The sequence below is a fragment of the Gavia stellata genome, chromosome 27 (genome assembly GCF_030936135.1).
Source record: "Gavia stellata isolate bGavSte3 chromosome 27, bGavSte3.hap2, whole genome shotgun sequence".
Lineage (NCBI taxonomy): Eukaryota > Metazoa > Chordata > Aves > Gaviiformes > Gaviidae > Gavia > Gavia stellata.
This window is the reverse complement of record NC_082620.1, coordinates 89096-110698: the sequence shown is the minus strand read 5'-3', so window position 1 is coordinate 110698 and position 21603 is coordinate 89096. Positions and strand designations below refer to the sequence as shown.

At 43.7% G+C, this 21603-nt stretch overlaps 1 protein-coding gene and 1 non-coding gene across 2 annotated transcripts; one reads left to right on the top strand and one right to left on the bottom strand.

Moving 5' to 3' along the window:
- Nucleotides 1-1927: 1927 nt before the first annotated feature.
- LACTBL1 (lactamase beta like 1) lies at nucleotides 1928-17511 on the top strand. Its single transcript, XM_009819824.2, has 7 exons — nucleotides 1928-1963; nucleotides 5214-5358; nucleotides 6854-6963; nucleotides 9741-9898; nucleotides 11546-11793; nucleotides 14714-14819; nucleotides 16533-17511. The coding sequence occupies exons 1-7, from the start codon at nucleotides 1943-1945 to the stop codon at nucleotides 17509-17511; spliced, it is 1767 nt and encodes a 588-aa protein (XP_009818126.2). The 5' UTR covers nucleotides 1928-1942.
- Nucleotides 10784-10857, bottom strand: TRNAN-GUU (transfer RNA asparagine (anticodon GUU)). The gene has a single exon. It is a non-coding gene; the product is annotated as a tRNA-Asn (tRNA).
- Nucleotides 17512-21603: the final 4092 nt, after the last annotated feature.

Genomic DNA, 21603 nt, shown 5'->3' with positions numbered 1-21603 from the left:
AGCTATTTCATAGATTGACCTTTGCAGCCTGGGGCTGTTGCTTTTCTGTAGCTGGTGTTATGAAACACAAAATCTTTTGTGTGCAGTTACTTACATGCAGTATATGTTCGATCTGGCAGGAGGGAGGACAACTGCTTTTTACCTTCCTGGTTGTGGCTCTCTGGGTCAGAGGGACACTCTGAGACAGCAGCCCAAGAGGGAGAGACTGCCCCAGGACAGAGTGAGCACGAGCTCTTCTTACCCTGCTTCTGCCACGTTTTGAGGTTTCTCTAAGATGGGGAAGGCCATTCAATTGCAGTGAGGAACTGAAAACATGAAAATGAACCTTATGAAACACTGCTGCTCTAGGGAAGACTGAGGCTCCATCATGGTTGTGAGTACACAGGTCTTTTTTTGGGGGAAAGCACAGAGCCAACAGCTCTTGGAGACATCAAGAAATGTGGGGATAATGAGTGAATTGCTGCAAATCACACTGAGTTGGAGACTGAAAAATTCTATTTTTTTAATGAACTCTGCAAAAATGGAGTGAAAATTAAGAAGGAATGGGATGACATGAGTTATGAGCATAAGGATGACATAAGCATGAGTTACCTACATGTGCACTCTTCGGCTTTGAGGGAAGATGACTGCACTGCACAGACTGTGAAGGAAAGCCTGGGAAGGTTGGTAGCAGGGACAGAAGGAAATAGGTGTTCCCAGAAGTGAGGATCAACAAACTGTGAGGAGCTTGATCTACTCTAATTAGTAAGGAGGTCATCTGCAGCCCCATTCACCAAAATTTGGGCACAATTCTGGGGCACAGACACATGGCTGCATAGGCACCACTGGAGTATTTTGAGCACTGTCAGAACCTGGGCCACTACTGGAGATACTGAAATGAAGAGATGGTATTGAAGAGAATACCCTTACCTGTGAACATCTGAAGAAGGCAATAGGATGGCAGGACCCCTGAGGTGCCTAACCCACCTCGATCTGGTACATAACTAGGGGAATGACCATGCCCTCCTCTTTGGAAAGCATTTATAATGTACTTTATATGGTAATGGCAGTTCATTATTAACATTCCTAGCTCTGCATTTTCCACTCTGCTATATTGTTTGAGCCATGAAATCACCAGCAATACTCCCTTTTGGCTGCATCCCTGGACAGATGCTGCGTTGCTTGAGGAGGGGTGAGGCACGGCCCATTAATCTGTGCTCAGAGAGGCTGACTGTTGGGATTAGTGCTTCAGATGCTCTTAACATCTGCAGCTCCAGGATAGCCCCAAATTCGACAGCACTGGAAGCCGGAGGGTAGCAGCAAGGCTGGTAAGAGCTCTTATGGAGGGGTTTGCCTATTGAATTGCCGCTGCCAGGTAGCAAGATAAGAGGGAGATTTTATGGGAGAGGTGGCAGCCATGCCATTATCTTGGCACTTCCAAATCTGTCATATAATTTCTCGGCTGTGTCTGTGATTCCCAAGACTAAGGAGAGTGTTGTCGGCTGTGTAGAGGGAGCAAGGCTGAGAAGCCAGGGAGAAGGTTGGAAGGACCCTTCAGAGCAGGCACAATGGAAATGTGTCAGCCCTGAAAGTCACAAAGCTCCAGTTCCTTGTGCTTGGGAGGTGAGATGAGGATGGCCATGGGCCCTGGCAAGTCCCAGAGCTTGCGTCCAGCCCTTGCAATAAACACAAGGTCCTGCCAAAGCAGAGGTAGAGAGAGGAGAAGTGTTAACTGGGGACTTATCTCATGTGGTTTCTGTGGTTTATCTCCCTATCCAAAACCAGTCCCTCCCTGCTGGTCTGCTTATCTGAGTTGGGCTTTGTTACTCTGGGCTTCCCTCCTTGCTCTGACTCCATTTTTTTCCTGCACTAACTTTTCATTTGTCTTCATCACAGGGTTTTATGAGCCTTTTGTTTGTGGAGACAGGCACCACAGGGGACGAAGAGAGACTTCTAAGCAGCCATGGACAGGTTACAGCTGCGGGTAAGGCTCACCTCGTGCAAATCACAACCTTCCACCATCCTTCAGAGTCCCCAGCAGCTAAGGGGAAAGAAAATGCCAGCTCCATCTATGTCTAGTGAGCCTGTTATCTGGGAATGACTCCCTTGTCTATCACCGTGGGGGAACTCCAGGAGGCTGTTCAGGATTAAGCCCAGAGAGTGCCTGAGCTCCTGGCTTAAGCTCCCCACCTCCCTTTCATGCAATCAGCCCAGGCTGCCCCCTCCCAAGCCCGCCCAGGGACGGCGGCTGGAGGCATGCAGGGGCTGTCCATCTCATGAGTTAATCGCCTCCTGTTCAGATGTCAGGAGGAGATGAAGCTGCTATAAATAGATTGTGAAGCCCTCATGGTTTCAGCTGTGATTCACACACATGGCAGAGAAGCATTAGGAAGAATTAACATTCAATCGCTCAGGCACTTTCCTGAGAGCAAATGCCATTCTGTCCCTGTCACTTAATCTTCTTGCCCAGGGCAGGTCAGCAGCACTTTCTGGAGGGTCTGAATGGGTCAAATGGACAGGGAAACCCGGAGCAGGACTGTCGGGGAGCTAAAAATGGTCACTTCAGCCAGAGTGACTGAGCAGCACCTGTGTGTGATAAGCAGCTGCATTTAGAAGCATGGCAAGGCACTCTGCTCCCGCCTTACTGGGGCTGAGATCAGACGGTGTGGTTTTGTTATGGTAAGCACATGCTGAGACTCCTGACAACAGCCTCTGGGACTGAGACGGCTTCTGGTGATGGTATGTGCAGGGGACTGGGACTTTTTCTCGCTCTCCCGAACCGGTGTTAAGATGTGCCTCTGACTGAGTGGCTCGCAGGGTCTGTGGTAGTCTGCCTAGATCAGCATGGTGGGGCAGGACAGTGTACCTGGGTGGTCTATGTGAAATCCCCATTTCTTCCCCCCTACATCCTAAGTTTTCAAAGCTCAGGGGAAAAAATTTAGCATACAGCTAACCTACCCATGGGAATCTGTGTGCACTTGTTCCTGCATGTGTTTGCAGTCATTTGCATGTGTCTAAGTGCTTGGTAGCCTCCCTCCCCCTGCCTTGCTGTGTTTATGCTGTTAGCAGTGACAGTCGCTGAGCAATGTACATGAGATGGAGAAACCAGCTGAAAGGCAGGTGAGACCAGGCAGGTCCTAGAATGGGAAGTATGAGGAGTCTGTTCGTAGGTATCTACCCATCTGTTTCTCTGACAGTCTCCCAGATACAGGGAAAGAGTGGTATTTTCCCTGAAAGGTAGCTTAGTGGGTAGAGCATCTCCTCGGGGTGGTGAATATTTCTCACGCTTTTGCATATTTGGTGCCCTGTCAATAAAAGAGAGATCCATGTCTCTAGTTTCATAGCATTGACATGGTTTCATTGCATTGCCACTAGATTATGGGTCAGAGAACGAAAGAGACATTCAGGGCACTCATCATCTGCAAGCAGTAAAGGGGAGTTTGGACTAAAGGGTGAGAGTTCAGCGTTGGTATCTTTGGGTCCTCGGTTAGTGGTCTAAGGAGTCTGGAGTTCACGAGATGAGGCATATACCAGAAAATCTTTTCCTTTTACCCTGCTCTTAAGGACCCAGGAATCAGGGTTTCTCAGTGAAGCAAGGAAAGAGGCAGAAAAATGGTCAGAGGAACTACAGGTTGGTGGGGGAGTCACCTTATTATGATGGGGTTAAATCCAAGAAAGTAACCACATGACTACTCCAGGGCAAAGAGGTCCCACTCCTTACTGCAAGAAAACAGCATCTCATTGCAGCTCCAGGCAACATCCTTCAGCATAAACTGAAGCCTGCCAGGGTGGGGGTGATTAAAGAGATCTCAATACACAGGCTTCTCCTTGTGTGGATGTGACCTCCTGCCTACTAAGACACTGTATGAGGTGTGTATATCTAAACCAAGCTGGTTTTGGTGTCAGAATGGCATTCCCCTATTTAGGAACACGTCACTTAGTCTGATAGCTGCAATATGGACTACATGTGTGCTCTGGCAGGCTCAGGTCTGAGTGGGTCTGCAGGCACCTCTATGGTCTTAAACCATCCTTGAAGTCTTAATTATGTTATGGAAGAACCTGAAATAAGCTGCCTTCAGAAATTTATGTGGGAATGCCTGAACAGGCTAAAGGGCTTCAGAAATAATTGCGATGTCTTTCTGTTATTGTACAGAAAGTGGAATTGCAACCTAGAGTTTCAGCAGGGGCTAGATTCCCCAGTTGGATCCTTACAGAGCCACAAAGCCATGTGCAAGTCTGGAACTGGCTCTGCAGATTCCCTTGTTGTGAGGACAAGGCTCAGCTGACTTGCAGAAGCTTTTGCATGAACTCTCCTGTGTCTCAAAAAAGAAAAAAAGGGCCATGTGGAAATCTAGAGGGAGTATTTTAGCCTGTCTATCTTACAAGTGAGTCCACGCAACCTGAAACAGCTTTGGAATGTGGACCATATTGGATGCAAATGGCAGGCCACATGTTTTATAACATTAATTGCCAAACTATCAAAAGCACCCTATTGACCTCCTAGTCAGTGAAAGAGCACAGCTCATGCTTAGGCACCTAATAATTTTTCATCTGTTCCTTGTTTTTTTTCAACATTTATATGGTAGTATCACCAACCTGGATGGTCTCCAGTGTTGTGAGAGCTGCACAAACCCAAAATATTGGTCAGTTTTCCAAAATATGGCATCTGTAAATGCTGAACTTACAGATGGTACATGATCTAACAGGAATTACAGGCACAAAATAGAAGGGAAAGTGCAGTACATGGTGAAAAATTCCATCATTCATCTATAAAAGCTGGATCTGCTCATATGATCTGGTTGGTGGCTGCCATGAACAGATGCTGAACTCTGGAAAAAAGGGGTTGGAAAGATATCTGGGAATAAGTCATGATGGTTGAGAAGGGAGGAAATGAGAGCTGTAACAGAACCCTGCCGGCCTGGGCTGATGATGTTCACCTGCAGGGAGGGGAAAACGCAAAAGGAGCGGATGGTTTTCTTCTACAGAAACCAACAAGGCCAATAAAGTAAGGAGAGTAAAGTCTTGCAAACCTCATTGGAAGACAAGAAGTCATCTCTGGTTCCAGTTGTTTCAATGTGGTCTGGTATGCCCTGCTCTGGTGCCACAATAGTACTGGAATTAGTCCATGTCCCTGCAGTAGCTTTATTCTCCAATGTAGTGTGCCTCTTTCACCTAGCTGGTATGCATAAGAGGCAGTTTTCGTCTCCCTGAGATCATATCTTTTCTGCTTACAGCAGGCATCCAGCAGCCGGAGCCTCCTCAAGCTCACTGTTATGGAGGTGAAGTGGATTCATGTGTTGGTCATCTTCTTCTTCCTGTTGTCTGTTGCAATGATGGGCTGCTTTCTGTGGCAGTACAACCTCCCCAAGGCGGAGCCCAGTGAGTAGTCATCTTTGAGCTTGGCCATTGTTTGGTATGGTTGGACTTGATGATGTTAAAGGTCTTCTCCAACCTAGATGATTCTAAGATCCTATGAAATTTGTGAGACCAATAAATGCCTTTCTCCCCATGTGGACGCTTCTCCCCCAAGAGCATTTCCCCAAGCAGCGCACAAATTTACCTCCTCCTAACAGGTGCAAGGACACAGAGGAGATGAACATTGGGTTGATGGAGTACCATGTAACTCTGCTGGTGTCCAGAGAAGCTCCATGACTTCTGGCGTTAACCTAGGTTAATTGATATACCAAGGAGACATTTTATTTTACATTCTCGATCTTTTTCTTTAGCATCCTGTTGTAAAAGTCACTCCAGTTTAGAATGGGTTTTGTTTTACGTCTTACCACATGCTTCAGCTTATAGGTTTGCTTCCTTTCCTATTCCCCTAATCTTAGATCTTTGAACTGGCTCAAGCCCCTGGTTCACACTAGAATTCCCTTATGTTGATTATAGAAAACTCAACAGGTAGACTCAAGGCACTGTATGTGCAAGGATGAAATATATACAGTGTAACTGATCAGGGTTTTAAGTAGCCCAAAGGTGTCATAAAATCCACGGTGAAGATGCCAGAGGTACTTCATAGACCAGTGTCTGAAAAGATTTCAAACTCTACATTTTTATCACAGAGTATCAGAGGTTGCCTGTAGGCTCTTGTGTATCCATCTCTATTCATCTCAAAGTTTTCATAGTCCCATTTCTCTTCTCATCTGTATTTCTAATGCTTCATGCTCAGTTGGTAAGTGAAAAGATAAATAAGCATTTTGTTTACAGCTTACAGAGCAGAGGAGCTGTGTTTATGAACACCTTGGGCTCAACTGGGAAAATAATACCTCCAAGTAAGAGACTTCCCATCTCTCAGTGAATTTAAAGACCTTTGCTTGCCACAAAAATTTAAGTTATGTCTCTGGCATATGCAGGATACAGCTAATTCAGAAGGTATGCAGGTATGCAGCCTATCAACTGTTGTTATAGTGTTAGATTTCTGGTGGCACTCACAATTCACTTCTACATCCGTTTTCTGAGGTTACAATATGCATGGGACAACTCTGTCCTCCTGAACCCAAACTCAGACTTTCCCCTAGACACGGGCAGGGCACTTCCATGGGTTCTAAACCCACTGTCAAATACCCAACAGAGTCTTCTGTAGTCCCAGTTCTTTACTCTTCCAGGTTGCAGAGTCAGTTAAAGCCTATCGCAGCTCCTATCCATCCCGTGTGTTACACCATGATGGAATAAGCAATAACACACCACAGTGCCCTCTTCAAGTCCTGTTTTATGTGCGATAAAAACAATTCAGAATTGTGTCTCTGCCTATGCAGAAGTGTCCTTCAGCTTTGGACAACACCAGCAAGAAAGCTAGTGCTGACTGCTGGATGAGGTTAAAGCTTGTTAGTGTGTTTATTCAAGTCACATATGCTATCTTTGAAATGTTTTCCAGGCCCATCTGTGATGGAAGTGAGATCAGAAGCTGTGCAGATGTGCCCCCGCTATCCTGAACCAGTACCGCTGGACCACCCAATCCCCATTCTGAAGGACGCGTTGGAGAAGGTCTGTGAGGAGAAGGGAACAGAGGGAGTCAGAGGTCATGATTGCTTTTCTGAAGGTGTAAAGGCGAGAATATGTATTTTGCCCCTGAGCATCTCTGGGGAAGGAGGTGGGAAATCAAGGAGGTGGAGAACATGTGAATCTAGAAATGGGTATATAAAACTCCTTCACTGAACATACAGCACAGGTCAATAAGCAGTTGTCTTATTCAAAGGGTAAGCTATGACGAAGAAACATTATTACTTACCCATCAGAAGGTCTGGTGAGCATACATCAGCACAAAATGATGGCTCTTGGCATCTTGTCTACTATTAGGCAGCCCTCATATTCTGGAAAGTAGGTGGCTTAATAACTAGTTCCTATTCATCAGCGACTGCCAATTCCTTGTTTTATTGCTTTGCTGGATTTTCCTAAGCTGTCATTTAAAAATGAAAAAGCTACTTGTAGGTAACTTCAAGGAAGGGAATGGAAGGGAAGGGGAAGAGGAAGGGGACCTTCATCTGAATGAAAGAGAGACCTGCTTTTCCTCAGTATGATATACTGTCTCTGAAATTTTATCACTGACTGAAATTCTGATAGTCTCTATTTGCAATGAGGAAATACTGCAGCGTTGCCTTGACTGGACCATAAGGACAGCCATGCTCTGACAGGACACTCCTAATTTTGTAGACCCCTATCATATAATATACCTCCTCATTTGTCTCTTTCTCATGAGTAGCTTAATTAGTCATAATAGAAGCTGTCCCACAGCTCTGATCATTCTTTTTCCCCTTCTTTGAATCTTTTCCAGCTCTAGCATGCTCTTGTGGCGATGTGGGAAATCAGTACTGTATACAGTATTCAAGGTGCAAGTGGATCAGGGATTTATACAGTGATAAAATGGTGTTTTCTGTTTTATTTTATGTTACTTCTCTAATAATCCCTCATATTTGATTTACCTTTTTTTCTGCCATAGGGCACTGAGCAAATGATTACATAGGAGCATCCATCATAGCCCCAAGGTCTTGTTCCTGAGCACTGATGACCAGCTCACTGCCCATCTGTGTGTATGTGTTGTGAAGTTAGGATTGTTTTCCTGCATGCACACCACTTTATCTACACTGAGTTTCAGTTGCTATCACTTCACATTCACTTTTATGAAGTCTCTGCCGCTGTCTCTGGGGTTACTGTAGAGACGTAGTTTATTATTCAATTAGGATTAGTCAGAGAGGTGGGGGAATGTGCAGAACATTGAGTGTCCATCAGAGACTCATCTAACCTCCCTTCTTTGTGCTCCTCAGAAATGAAGTACCCAAGCACTTCTTTGAAGTAGGCTGGTGAAACTATTCCTATTTTGCAGATGGAATAAGGCACAGAGAACCTGAACACTAGATGCATAGGAAGATGCATTGAAGGGGTCTTAGGCACCAGCACGTCAAAAGTGTATCTTCAGATGCCCTTAGGTTCTGCCCAAGTCTGTGGTCACTCGAACCCACACTAAAGATCTTGCACTACCTGAGACAAACTACTATCCTGTGCCAGGCCAGGGACCCTGGAACTGGGACTCTGGATAGTGCCGGATGTGATTGTATTGCATACATGAGAGGACTTTTTCCTAGCCCATGGCAGCTTGAAACAGGAGAGTGACATTCACTCATACACGAGGCTTAAGAAAACATTTCTCTTCAAGGGTAAATACTTTTGCTTATTAGAAAGGCCTATGTTTTCCTCAGAAGAGTCTTGCTAGTGGCCAAATCCAAACGCTGAGTATTGGATTCAATGACACTTGAGTCTAGAAGAGCATTACATATATCTGTCAACTTTCTGCAGGTCCAGGCAGGTCTACATGCCAGACTCTTTCTGAGAAATCTCTAAGGAGGACTGTGCTTGCTGACACAAGACCAGTCTGTTCTCTGGAGGTGCTGATGTACCTAACCATACTAGATGGGCCACTGGCATATGGGGAGGGGAGGGCAAAGAACTACTACAGAAGGACTTGGCACAAGTTGGATGTTTCCACTGCTGGCTGTCAGTGCACCTCACCAGTCCATCCAGCGTAGAGCTCCTGAGGACATGACTCGGCTTGGCCTTTCTTGTCTCAGATGGTGGGCTTGGAAGGCCATTTCTTATGTCTTAACCTTTCTGTGCAAAAGATAACTTATGCCTGATGATGACATCACAGCTTTGAAAAAGTCATAAGAGAGCCAGACCAATGCATTCTGCTTGTAGGAGGTGGGTAGAACACAGCTGGCTGATTAGGTCTACACAACCCTGGCACAACAGGGAGCAAAAAACAATCACAACCCTTTAGTTGCTCAGTGCTGTTTCTCAGATTGCAGTTTAAACAGGAGTCCAAGCTCTAGTGCATTTCATGGCATGAAAAGTGTCATGGGCTATTTGAAAAGTCTGGATCTTTTTCTCATATGTCTTTGAACCTAAAATACTAGTGCAAAGAACAGATGTGCACAGTACAATTTAAAAAGGAAGAAATTGCAATTATTAGATTTTAGCATTTGTTTTTAATCATATAAGCATCATGGGTATTACAAGGATGAGCACCACATTCTTCTGCACAGTGGACATATAGACTGAAAGAAAGATGATGGATAATTCAGCATAAACAATTCAAAGGAACAGTACAGTTAAAATATTTTCTTTTGCCAAAACACATTTGAAAAAATTACTCTCAAGTGCTTGGAAGTAAGGAGGTCTGACGGTCTGGGTTTTCTACCGCCTGCTACAGACTAGATGCATTATGAGACTCTTCATTTGGAAATTCATAATTTCCTATCATTCTCCAGGTAGATACAATGCTGCGCCAAAAGATTCATAGCTCTGGTCTCCCTGCCATGTCTGCCATCGTTATCTACAATGACACTGTGCTCTGGACAGGCAACTTCGGCAAGAAGAATGGTTCAGACCCCTCCTCAGTGGTGCCCAATGAGTACACTATTTACAGGTCAGACATATGTATTGCAGGCATGAGAGCTAGAAAAAGAGCAATTACACACATATGGAGATCTGATATCTGGGAATAGACCCACTGTCACAAACCCCATCTTCTACTGGCTCAGGTCCACTGCAGAAACCTCTTCTGGGTTACACAGAAACTTTGTGACACAATGCTTCAGCTAGTCCCTAAATTATCATATGCTTGTGGCTTCCTGAGTTGTTTACTTTGGGTTTTTATTTTTATTTTTAATTTGGTCTGACAATATTTTAAATTGGAATAGCAGTGGCCATCCTGAAGCACCTGAAAACATACTACTCCTTACATAAGAACATCTCCATGCTTTGAGGAGGCCTAGGGCACAAAACTGAAGACTGGGAGCTAGCACAGGTTTTGTGAACAGTGAGGAGACAGTGCCATAGGATAAAAAAAAAAGAGTTCAGTCTAGTAAAAAATGAGGTTTGGGAAGAGTATCTACTGAACACATAAAGTAGACCTGTACGCTTATCCATTATCCCACTGAAGTCAAAGCCATATTGGTCATTATTTTTTAGATGAAGATAGAATCAAGCTCTTAGTGTGTGTTAAAAACCTAAAACAGATACAAAGGAAGTGTTTACTTCCTTTAAAGATGTATTTTCAGTGATTTATAACTGCGCTGTATATGAAACATATGAGCTGCACTCTGACTATCACATATTGTCCTCAGAATAAACAATTTTGGAAAGTTTCAGCAGCTTTGATTACCTGTTTTTTCCTCCTCCGTATCATGGTAAGATCCCTGCATAGATGACCTCATGCTATTTCTTTCAAAATCATGGAATAGTCTGGGTTGGAAGGGACGTAAAGGCCAGCTGGTTCCAACCCCCCTGCCATTGGCAGGGAAATGGAAGCCGTCCCTGGGTGGGCTTGAACCACCAACCTTTCGGTTAACAGCCGAACGCGCTAACCAATTGCGCCACAGAGACTGCTGAAAAAAACTGTTTCACCAGTCGGTATTGTTTATGGTCAGAACTATGATGGTATCTGATCGTCTTCAAACCTGTGACTTTTGTTCTTGATTCACGAAAACATTTTTGGCAAATGCTTTCACTCTAAGCCATCTCCTGCTGGTCCAAGAATTTCACCTCTAGTAGCACAATACGAATGCCCCCGGCTGTCCCCCTTAATCATGGCCCCGTTTCCAAAAACCATCAAAATAGAACTGGAGTCCTATTTCAGAAGACCTTTTGTAAATTTGACTCTGTTCTGAAGCCACCCAAATATCAAGTCTGAATATGAAAGGTAAAATTTTATGGCATTTTAACCTTAAAATTCCTATAAACTTCTTGCAACTTGTGATGGTATTTACTAAGCAATAAATTACAAAATATGTCATCTTATGAATACTAAGTGAACAGAAAAAATTCTGTAGTCCGCTGCACTATTGGGGAGATACTACTGAAGGTTATGCTGCAGTTCATAAAGGCCAGAGTTAAGGATATTAATTCTAGCTTCTTACCTGCATTTTAGCCATTCCCTGCTGAATTAGCAAAGGTGTTGCATGTAAACCTACAGACAATGGGTCAGTTGGGTGATCTCATGTACTGACCATCTTTCCTCTTGATTCATGGGTTTCTTAATGCTTAATTTCTATAAATGTTTGTTCCTTAACAGAATTGCCAGTGTCTCCAAGATCTTTCCTACCATTATGTTATACAAGATGTGGGAGGAAGGAAAAGTCACATCTCTTGATGACCCATTGGAACGTTACGCCCAGAACTTTGTTATTAAGAACCCTCTGGGAAAGCTCAAGGAATCGGAACAGAGATACACAGCAGATGGGCTGATTTTTTTGGAAAAAGGCTCAATGCCTCTTAAGCCATCACCTGTTACCTTGCGCAGAATGGCCAGCCAGCTCTCAGGTGAGACAACATTGCTACCTGCTTGCCCTCTGCCCACTACTATGCTGCTTGAAAGAGACCACAGAGGGAACAGACCATATGCCAGGGATAAAAAAGGTTGCTGTTGAGGCTATTTCCCACTATGGACCCTGCACCTTTACACTTCCCAGAGGCCAAGCAGGACCCTTGGAAGCAAGTTGTCAGCAGATACATGAAGTGCTAAAAGGAAACTCTTGTCCAGGCCACCTGCTAGGAAAGGGGCCAAGCTGCACTGTGGGCCGGGGAATTGTTTTTCCCATGCAAGGTGAATATATATTTCTTTCAACACAGTAGCATGACCTGAAATCAGGCTCCAATTGCATAACAGTTTTTTGTACTCCAGCCCAGAGTGCTCTCATTTTTCTGAGATGTAGAGTTGAGGCTCAAAGTGGCACCAAACCTCTTTGCTTTGAACAGATAGACCTTGATCGCTGAGCTAAATTTAGCTGTCAGTGTGGTTCCTGATCTGGGATTTCTGAGCTATTAATAGTTTTGTATTTGCTGGCAGAAGACTATTAATCTGCAGCTACCTTCATAATTGGGTAACTCTTGCATTAAGGTAAAAGGAGCTCACAGGACTCAGGAGAACGTTAACCTTTCTTAGAAATAAAGCTGCTAATACTTGACTCAGATATTGTAGAATTTAATGGCCAAAGAGACTGTGCTGATATCTCATGTGGCATTTTGATTAACCTCTGTAGCACCTGCATTATTCCAGATTGGAATAAATGCCCTAAAATTAGGACCTAAGATCAAAATAGCATGTAGGCAAATTGCAGTACCTCAGGACAGGGTACAGCATCACATGAAGCAAGCCAGTATCAAAATAAGGGTTGCCCCGAAAGGAATGTTGTAACTAAATCTGGAAACAAACGGATGAACAACCCAAGGTGGCCAGCGGCAGCAGGAGGCAGAAAGGTAGATGTGTGCACAACCCTGCCCAACCCCTCTCCCTGCAGACAAGGTCTTGCTCTAGCCAGCCTGATGATGTCCTCAGGGGTATCAACTCTGCCTGGTCCCCTCTGACTCTCAGGGGCATCTGAAGCTGGTCTGGCTGCTCCTTGCAGGAGCGGTGTGTGCTGGGGCTGCAGCTCCCAGCCCTGTTGCAATTCCCTGTCAGCTAGTTAGGTGTGAGGTTTGCCCTAGAAATACTTGTGGGAAGCATGTCAAAAGTCCTGGTCATAGCATAATGGCTTGTAATGTGCAACCATTCTGTTGCTTCCATCACTGTGCTGGATTTGTGCCCCTGCTTAGTTCTTTTTACGTTCTTATGTCTTTTTTTTTAGAATGTAGCCCAGATTTCCCAGACCACACCAGCAGGGCACACCAACCAGCTTGGACCCTGACAATTTAGTAGAAGGAGAAGCATAGTCACAAAATCTCAACTAAAAATCAAATGAATGTTGAGGTCACAAGTTACATTTCCTGTCTGTCAAAACCCAAAAAGGAATAGGTTCTGCTTAGCTTCAAGATCAAAGCCACTGCATGACATATTGTAAAGTGTTTTTCATCTAAATTCTTCCAGTGGAAAGCGATCTATAATATATCCTCATTATCTGGGCTTTTCTACATTGCATATTACAAAAGTAACTCCAAAGATTTTTCTTCCCAACACTTGATGGTTACATTGCTGGAGGGAAGTTCCAGCTTGTTAAGACTGTGATTTTCAAATATATATGAATGACAGTATAAGATGCTATTGTAAATTATTAACAGCATGCTTGTCACATCAATTAGCAGCCCATGAGGTATGAATCAATGACTGTGGATTTTCTGTTATGCTCACACATTCTCTGTTTTATCATTTCTAGTGAACCTCAAGAAAGACACTGCACTGCAGGCATGGTGCTGGTGAGCTCTCCCAGTGGTGCAACATTTTCTTTGCTGCCATTGTGGCAAGTAGGAAATGAAGGCGCCCATTGTCTACTGGGAGATGCTCAGTGCATCTCTTATCTGGACATTAAGCTGCACAAATAACCACAGACCAGAAGCAGAAAAAGTGCTCTTGTTCCAGTTCAAATCCCAAGGTCAGGCCAATTGAGAAAACACATGTATTGCTGCTACAAAAGCATAGGGCCTCATTCAGCTTTGTGTGATTAAGCACATGCTCACTGAGCAGAGGATTGCAAGTCATTTTTCTGTCATGTACCCTTCCTGATTTTCTCCTAACCTCTAAATCAAAGTCAGCTGTAAACTGCAATGAGGTTTACATTCCAGATGTAATCCAAGTTCTGGACTTGGCGAGCTGTAGATCCTGTGCAAAGGAGCTGCGGCATTTTAAAAAGTCCTGGTCAAAAGTTTTTAGGGAATCCATGTTCAGTGTTGTGGAATTAAAAGTGAAAAGAACTTCAGTTTTTCTACATTCAGAAACCATGAATAAATGTTACTAAAGCTGAAAAAAAAAAAAGGTACAAATACTTTAGACCAAGCTTGGAATGGTTCAGAGACGTTCAAGCCCTCTGTAGCAAGGCGTAAAGAACAAAAACCTGTTTATAGGGGCTGTTACACACCTTTGTAGTCAAGGGAATACAGTCATATGCAAACATGGACAGGGATTTCCCCAACACACAATATACCCTTCTTTTCCAAAATGCACTTGGGGATACAGGTGTTTATTAATCATTCACCAAGGTATTTTTACTGAAATGTAGCAACCCAGAGTTGGTGCTGAGGTAGGACTTGCATTACTCAGATTCAGTGGTCCATGACTTGAATACTGTGTCCTGCAGTCCAGTATGAACAGGTCCTTGCAGCACATTTGCTATGTGTATAAAGCACTTGTGTATCATTGTTGTTTCCATCTTGCTATTGAATCTTGCCTTTTGCTCACTCTTCACCAGACTCAAAGTTTCCTGGACCATGATTTGTCTCAAATTGTTAACTTCTCTTTTCCATGGCACAGGTCTACCCAGGAGGCTGCGATCTACCAGCCTGCTGTGGAAGGGCAATACACAAGATGCTCTAGCTCTCCTGAAGGATGATGTCTTGGTTGCTGATCCAGGAACCAGGTCAGATATATTCACTTATGAGTCTGTGTTCTCCACTGATATTAACTCCACCTGCAGTCTTCATGGCCAATGGACAAAAGACAGCCATTCCTAAAAGGAGTTTCAGCCATCGACCCATATGCCTGTCTTAGGCTGGAAAGAATGACTGTTGAAGGTGCCAGGGGTTTTTTCAATGTGCGTAGAGCCTGAGTGAGACGCCTAGATGGGGCAAATTAAACTGCTACAGTTAGGTCGAATGAGCCTTAAATGTGAAAGATGCAGATTTTCGAAAGTGGAAAGGCATGTTAATTTAATCAGTTTAAATCATCACAGATTTCGCTTAAAATCATGCTATGTCTGTAGTGATTTCCATGTCTCTAAATTATCTATAAGTTCTATTAATGTTTGTTACAATGTATATAGCCTGTTAAAAGTCTATTACCTGAGTTGCAAACACTCATAAATCTGAACAGGATCCAGCGGACAGCAGGTGAGGGAAAGGATTCAGGCTAACTGGGAAAACCTTTCTAAGTCTGCAAAATTTTTAGGGAATAGAATTACGTTCTGAAATAATGGCAACCTTGTATTAGTTCTGTCCCATGTCATGTAGGAGGTTACAAGTGATGTTCCTTAAGGGATTTTAAGACTTTAATACCATCATCTTCTTTGGTATTTACGTTATGCTCACCATTAAGATACACAAGGACATCCACTCATAGGCTTTCAACTTATTACTTGACACGTTGATAGTTTTAACTCTGTCTCCCTGTTCCTGGATATACTTCACAGCTAACAGATCATTCTTCCTAAAGGAAATTCCCATTCATTGATATAGAAATTTTAAAATATTTTTCTGGATATGTTGAAATTCAGCTCCATTTCAGATATAGAATTTTAGATCCAGAATGTATTTATTCTTGGGGTAGAAATATATATGCTTATCATCCTTTTATTCATCTAGATGGGCTGGAAATTATTGAAGTGGTACCAAATTTGTGATCTAAATAGGCCTTAGTGAGATGTGTGGCTTCCCACAATTAAAAAACAACACCCCAAACAAGGTTGAAAACAGCATGAATTTTGAAAATGTGTTTGAAAAAAAGTCATGTCTTAATGTCACTAAACTTCATTCAAGTATAAAGACTTAAGTCACTTTATGGATCTCAAAGACTGAAGCACTTAGGTGTCTTTAATGACTAAACATTGCTGGATGCTGCTTTGTAGACTTTTAAGTGCTTTTTAAGTGCTTTTACCATCTTAAGGTAGCTTAGGTGCTTAAGTGTTTACACCATGTTAAATCTCCAAAGAGGCTTACCTGGGATTTTGAGACCTTTAAGGTAAGCACCTGTAACTCTCAAGTCTGCTCTTAAAAAGAATGCATATATTCTTTGATGAACAATTATAAACAATAAGTCAGGATATGCAAATACATAGGTTTTTGCATAAAGGTTTTTTTTAGTTTTCCATCTCTAGCTCTCTTTCTGTACATAGTGGTTAAATAGCTCTGCTGATGTTCCTGTAAGAAATTTCTCTTTCTGGACTTAACAAATCAAGGCAACAACATTTGGTTTTTCTCTGTCCCTCCTTCATCTCTCCTCTCTCTTTAGCATGTCATCTGATGAGAGAAGAATTTTTCCCCAGAGAAGACAGACCTAGCCACTGTTTTTGCATAGTCATACCGACACTGTATCACTGAGGCAAGGCTGATCCAATTATATTCCTCATCCTTTTCAGATGCCACTACAGCAATTTGGCCTTCTCACTGATGGCACACGTGCTAGCCAACCATGCAGCTGAAGGGCAATACCAGCGCTGGATCTCGGAGAACATCCTGGACCGCTTGGGCATGGAGGACACTGGCTTTGACATCACCCCACCGATCCGCTCCCAGATGGCTGTGGGTTTCTATGGCAGCCAGCAGCCGGCCCCTCTCTATGACCTCGGCTGGTACAGGCCTTCTGGCCAGATGTACTCCACAGCTGCCGACCTTGCCAAGCTGGCAATGGTCTTCTTAGGCACCTACCACCGTCGTCTCCTAGAGCCTGACACAGTGAAGACGATGCTAACACCTCTGTTTAAGTGCTCCACTGAATACTTTGCTAACAAGACCGGCACACCCTGGGAGATTAACGAGCAATTGGGATATGACGTCATTAGGAAGGACGGAGACCTTGACGGTTATTCAGCTACCTTCTCTCTTATCCCCAAGCTCCGCCTGAGCTTCATTGTGCTGATGGCAGGGCCCAGGCCTCAGGGTGGAGATATTGTGACTCAGACATATGAGTATCTTATTCCTGCCATGGAGACAGCATTCAGAGAGGCAGAGAAAAGCTTGATTCCTCCTCCAAGTCCAGGCCCTTATGTTGGCTACTATACCTATTCCAACCTGACTTTCTATGAGATCAAAGTTGGACCTGGTGGGGTGCTGGTCATGCAGCAGTTTGGGCCTCATGTGGAAGAGCTGATTCCTGAAAAGTACCGGACAATCAAGCTCCACCACCTGGAAGATCGTGTTTTCCAAGTTGTTTTTGACAAGGAGTTCCCATGTGTTCTGCACCTGGGCTCTGCCTCCATCTCACTGGAGACCCAAAATGGGCAGCTCTTTAACTTTTATCCATTCAATCGCAAGGGTTTGTCTCCTGGCTTCGATGCACCAGGGCTAAACACATACAATGTGGTGCGTGTACTTCGTAAACCTGTATTCTATAGCTAAATGTCCCCTCTACTTTCATGACCACTTCTGGGAGGTGGCTCCAAATCTGTGTCTTACCAGACTCTCCTGTCTGTGTGGCTTTATGGGTGCCATTTAAAAGGGAAAGATGGTGGCAAATGACTCTTTTGCCCAACAAATATGTTATGTCCCACTTCTAAAATGACTTTAAAGGCTTGCGATCCCTGGCAGTGCACAACAGGCCAGCTAGCAACTGGGGATGCCTGCAGAAAAAAGAGGTGGGAATGGGCTGGCTGGCTGGTGTTTGGATGCCATAAAAAAAAGCCGAACACTTAAGTCTTCACACTTACATTGTTTGCTTGATGACTATTGTGGTGATTGACTGGTGCCGTCAAAGGGCTGAGAATTTCCTGTGTCTCTCAGAAAATCTCTCTTCTTCAGTCCAAGGGTTTTTCCAGGGCTTTTCAGGAGCCCATCTACCATGAACAAGATTCCTCACCTGGGTTTGCCAAAAGCATTATGCGCTAGAAAATGGCACCAGCCTGATACCAGGCCCTGCTTGTGATACCTGGGAAGTGACAGTCCATTTCTTTCCTGGATCACAGCAAGGAAACTGTGAAAAGATCAGACAACAATGTGGTTGTGTCTTGGCTCCATGGATTTTTGCAAAAGCAGTGGTGACAGAAAGGATATTGTAGCACTTAAGTATAGAAGCTGAAGCTTACTCTTGTGAGCAGGGCCATATGGTATATTCCAGATAGACTCAGGTTTGTGACTATCTCAGTATATAGGCAAGTGTGTGAGTACGGCATTTAAGTACAGGAATGCATGGGAATCTTTATGTGTGTTTTGGGCAGGGTGTCTGTATGGGTACGTACCCATTGTGTTTATGCAGGTATGAGGGAGGATGCTAAGGTAAAGTGCATTAGCCGGGGGAGCACTACATTTAGGACAGGTGCACCTGCAATCTGCAAAGCCACAGGTGTGTTTTCTGCTCCCTTCTTGGCGCACTCAATGCCAAGGCAGGCAGGACAGATGATATGTCATTAATGGCCAACACCATATCACTGTGATGGGAACAGTGTCAGGCACGAGTGCAAGACAGGGCAAGTACCACTGACTGAGGAGTCTTGGCTCCTGCAATGCCCCTTCAAGTTTAGGAGAGTATTGTGATTGCAGCCCTAACTGGAGCCTGAAATAAGAGCAAGCAGAGGGTCTGGGCAAGAAAACTCTTACCTTAAAACGAATAGTCTAGTTGCAGAGTATAGCAATGGCTGTACAGCACGGAAATCCTGAAGGAAGTGCAAAAGTGTAGGCATACTAGCCTGAAGTCCCTTCAAAGTGCATGTTCTCCCATACCATAACTGGTACGAAGTTGGATCCTCTTGCAGAGTGACCTCCTTCTGCTGCTTGTCCACACAGAGTTGTGAAAGTGAACATGTCTCAGAGAGGATGAGAAAATAAATCTCCCTGCTTCCCTTCTCTCTTGTTGTGTCTCACTGTTTTCACTCTGTGTGCAGTTCGTCAGCTTCAGTTTTGAGTAGAGAGACCATCACTGACAGCCTAGAAATCTATGTTTCGCAAACTCGGTTCCCTGCCTTTTTTCAGACAATTTCAGTTCCCTGATGAACATATGAAATAACGTAAACCTTGCCTTACAGGCAGTCGTGGTTGCTGCTGTATTGATTTCCTCTGGACTTTGTAGGTGATTACATTTCATACCTTGTACAGCCTCGTATGTTCAAATATTTAATCTGGGCTATAGCTACAGTAATAAACTCTATGCAAATTCTTGCTGCTGTCATGTGTGATCATGCCCAGAGGTATGTGTGCAGGCAGATATGTTGCACTATGGTTGATTTCATGTAAAGCTGCCTACACACTGTCATGGTATGCCTGACACAACAGTGCTTTCTGGGCTTTGAGCTCACAAGATGTAATGTCTGATTACAAGACATTTGAGTGGTCTAACCCTGGTCTTTTTGAGCGAGGGCTAAGTGCCAGTTTGGGGCTGTTGTTTTTGCTTTGGAACAAAATAAGTGATTGCTTACCCATCAGGTACCTTTAAAAGCTTCCAAGAAAAATTAGGATTTATATCCCATGTCACTCACTGGTCAAGATGAAACAACATGCTCGACTGTCTCCATCTGTCTGATGGAGAGGTTAAGATGTTTTACTTTTCCATCAGTAGTGCAAACACTAATAAGTCTTTCCTTTTCTAGCAAGTCACCCTCAGACCTGTACACTGACACTTTTTAGTGCTTTTGTTCATTCCCATAACAGCAAAGTGCAGCTCTTTCCTATTCATAGCGTGAACCACACCTGCAGTAAAGCTCATCTCACCAAACCTTGGGTCACACTGGGAAGGTGGACAAGAGCTTCCAACACTGCCCCTTTGTGTGGGCAGGAGAGTGCCCTTACCTGGTATGGAAAGGAGAAAGGAGACCTTGGGACTCCTGTACAGAGGATTTGGGAGAGGCTATGTGTGGCAGGCAGGATGAGGTGGCGTTTTGGAGGACCCCAGTCATCCATGGAGAGCAGCCAGAGTCACAATGCCGAGTCAGTGCTACAAACATAAATGTCCAATTTCTTTCTGTCACTTTATGCCTAACAGTATCCTAAGAAGAGCAGAACTAGCTTCTGTGACCTGGTGTGCCCTGACTCACATTAGCAGGTGCTTTATACCAGCTTTAACAGTTCTTCGTAAACTTTCCATTTTAATACAGAATCGAAGTTACCATTATGAGTAATTTTTTAAGCTTTTGTGTATGCTTGTCGCTGAATTAAAAAATATCCCAATGTTACTTCATCTGTGTCAGAGACTGGGTCTAACAATAGGTAAAACAAACATGAAAAAATCTACCCAGCTGCTCACTTTTCACGGAAGCGTGTGTTTTAAAAGGTCGCTGGATGTGTCTGCAGCAGCCTATAGAAACAGTGTGCTTAAAAATGCTTTTATAGTTACTCAACAGGGAACCAAACAAATAGAATATGCTTCATTAGTATTCCCAGCATAAAAAAGAGACAAGAACAAACCTTACAAACAAAACCAATGTTCAGGAGACCGCATAAAAAAGAGACAAGAACAAACCTTACAAACAAAACCAATGTTCAGGAGACCAAATTCTGCTCTAAGGAGCACTGATGAAACCACATAATATTGTAATAGTGTCCCTGAAAACTGTATTTAGGCTACAAGTTAAAAGGCTCTGAGTCACTAAGAATGAGATTAATCTGGCAAAATATAAACAGCTACATCTGAGCTAACTCCTTTAAACTCCTTTCTACGCAGTGAGATTTAATGACTCTAGTCAGTAGAGTGGATTTATCTCATCTTAAAACACATGTTTAGAAAAAGTTGATCAATCATATGACTCCCCAGCCTTCAGTTGGTTGAGATGGACCCAACCCTTGCTATCAAAACCAACTCTTCAGTTAGAAGTGAAACACTTTCATAATCTAACAGGTAAGGGCAAGTTTTCAACTTGTTGCATCAACATTGCCCTGAAGACCTGAAGTTCACTGATTAGCAGGCCCAAAGCAGAACATGGTGATGTTTGTTGTGGTCCCATGCTAACATAACATCAGTTAAGACAACTTCTTCCCTTTTAGAAGAACTCCGACTTCAGGAATATTAGCTCGAGTGAGGATGATATCAAGCTTCAAGCTTCAACCTACATTTTGAAAACAGCAATTTATCCCTGCAAGCTTCATTTCTTCATACTTACACTTCTCCTCAATCAGAGCAATGTGGCGCAGTTGTTTACTGGACAGCATATTTGCAGAGCTTTTCTGTTTTGATGATGGGAGTAAGATGATGTGTCTATCTGTGTGCAACCACCACCACAGCAGGACTCAGAAAACAAGGATGAAGTCAGGCTAGCAAGGACTGGGCCTTGGTGTCAGAGTCTGAAAGTTTATTAAACACTAACTCCAGGCTCCCTGTTGTCCTCCTCAGAAATGTATTGATGTTCTTGTCACAAAGGGATGTGTTAAGCCCTTGTGAGCTGAAGCACAAGCTTTTTGACTTTTCAGTTCCACAGGAGCTTGTAAGAGTTGTTTAAAAAGAAATGTCAGCATCTACCCTTCAAGAGAGAGAAGAGATTAAGAGATCTGTTGTGTCAAAGCCAGTCA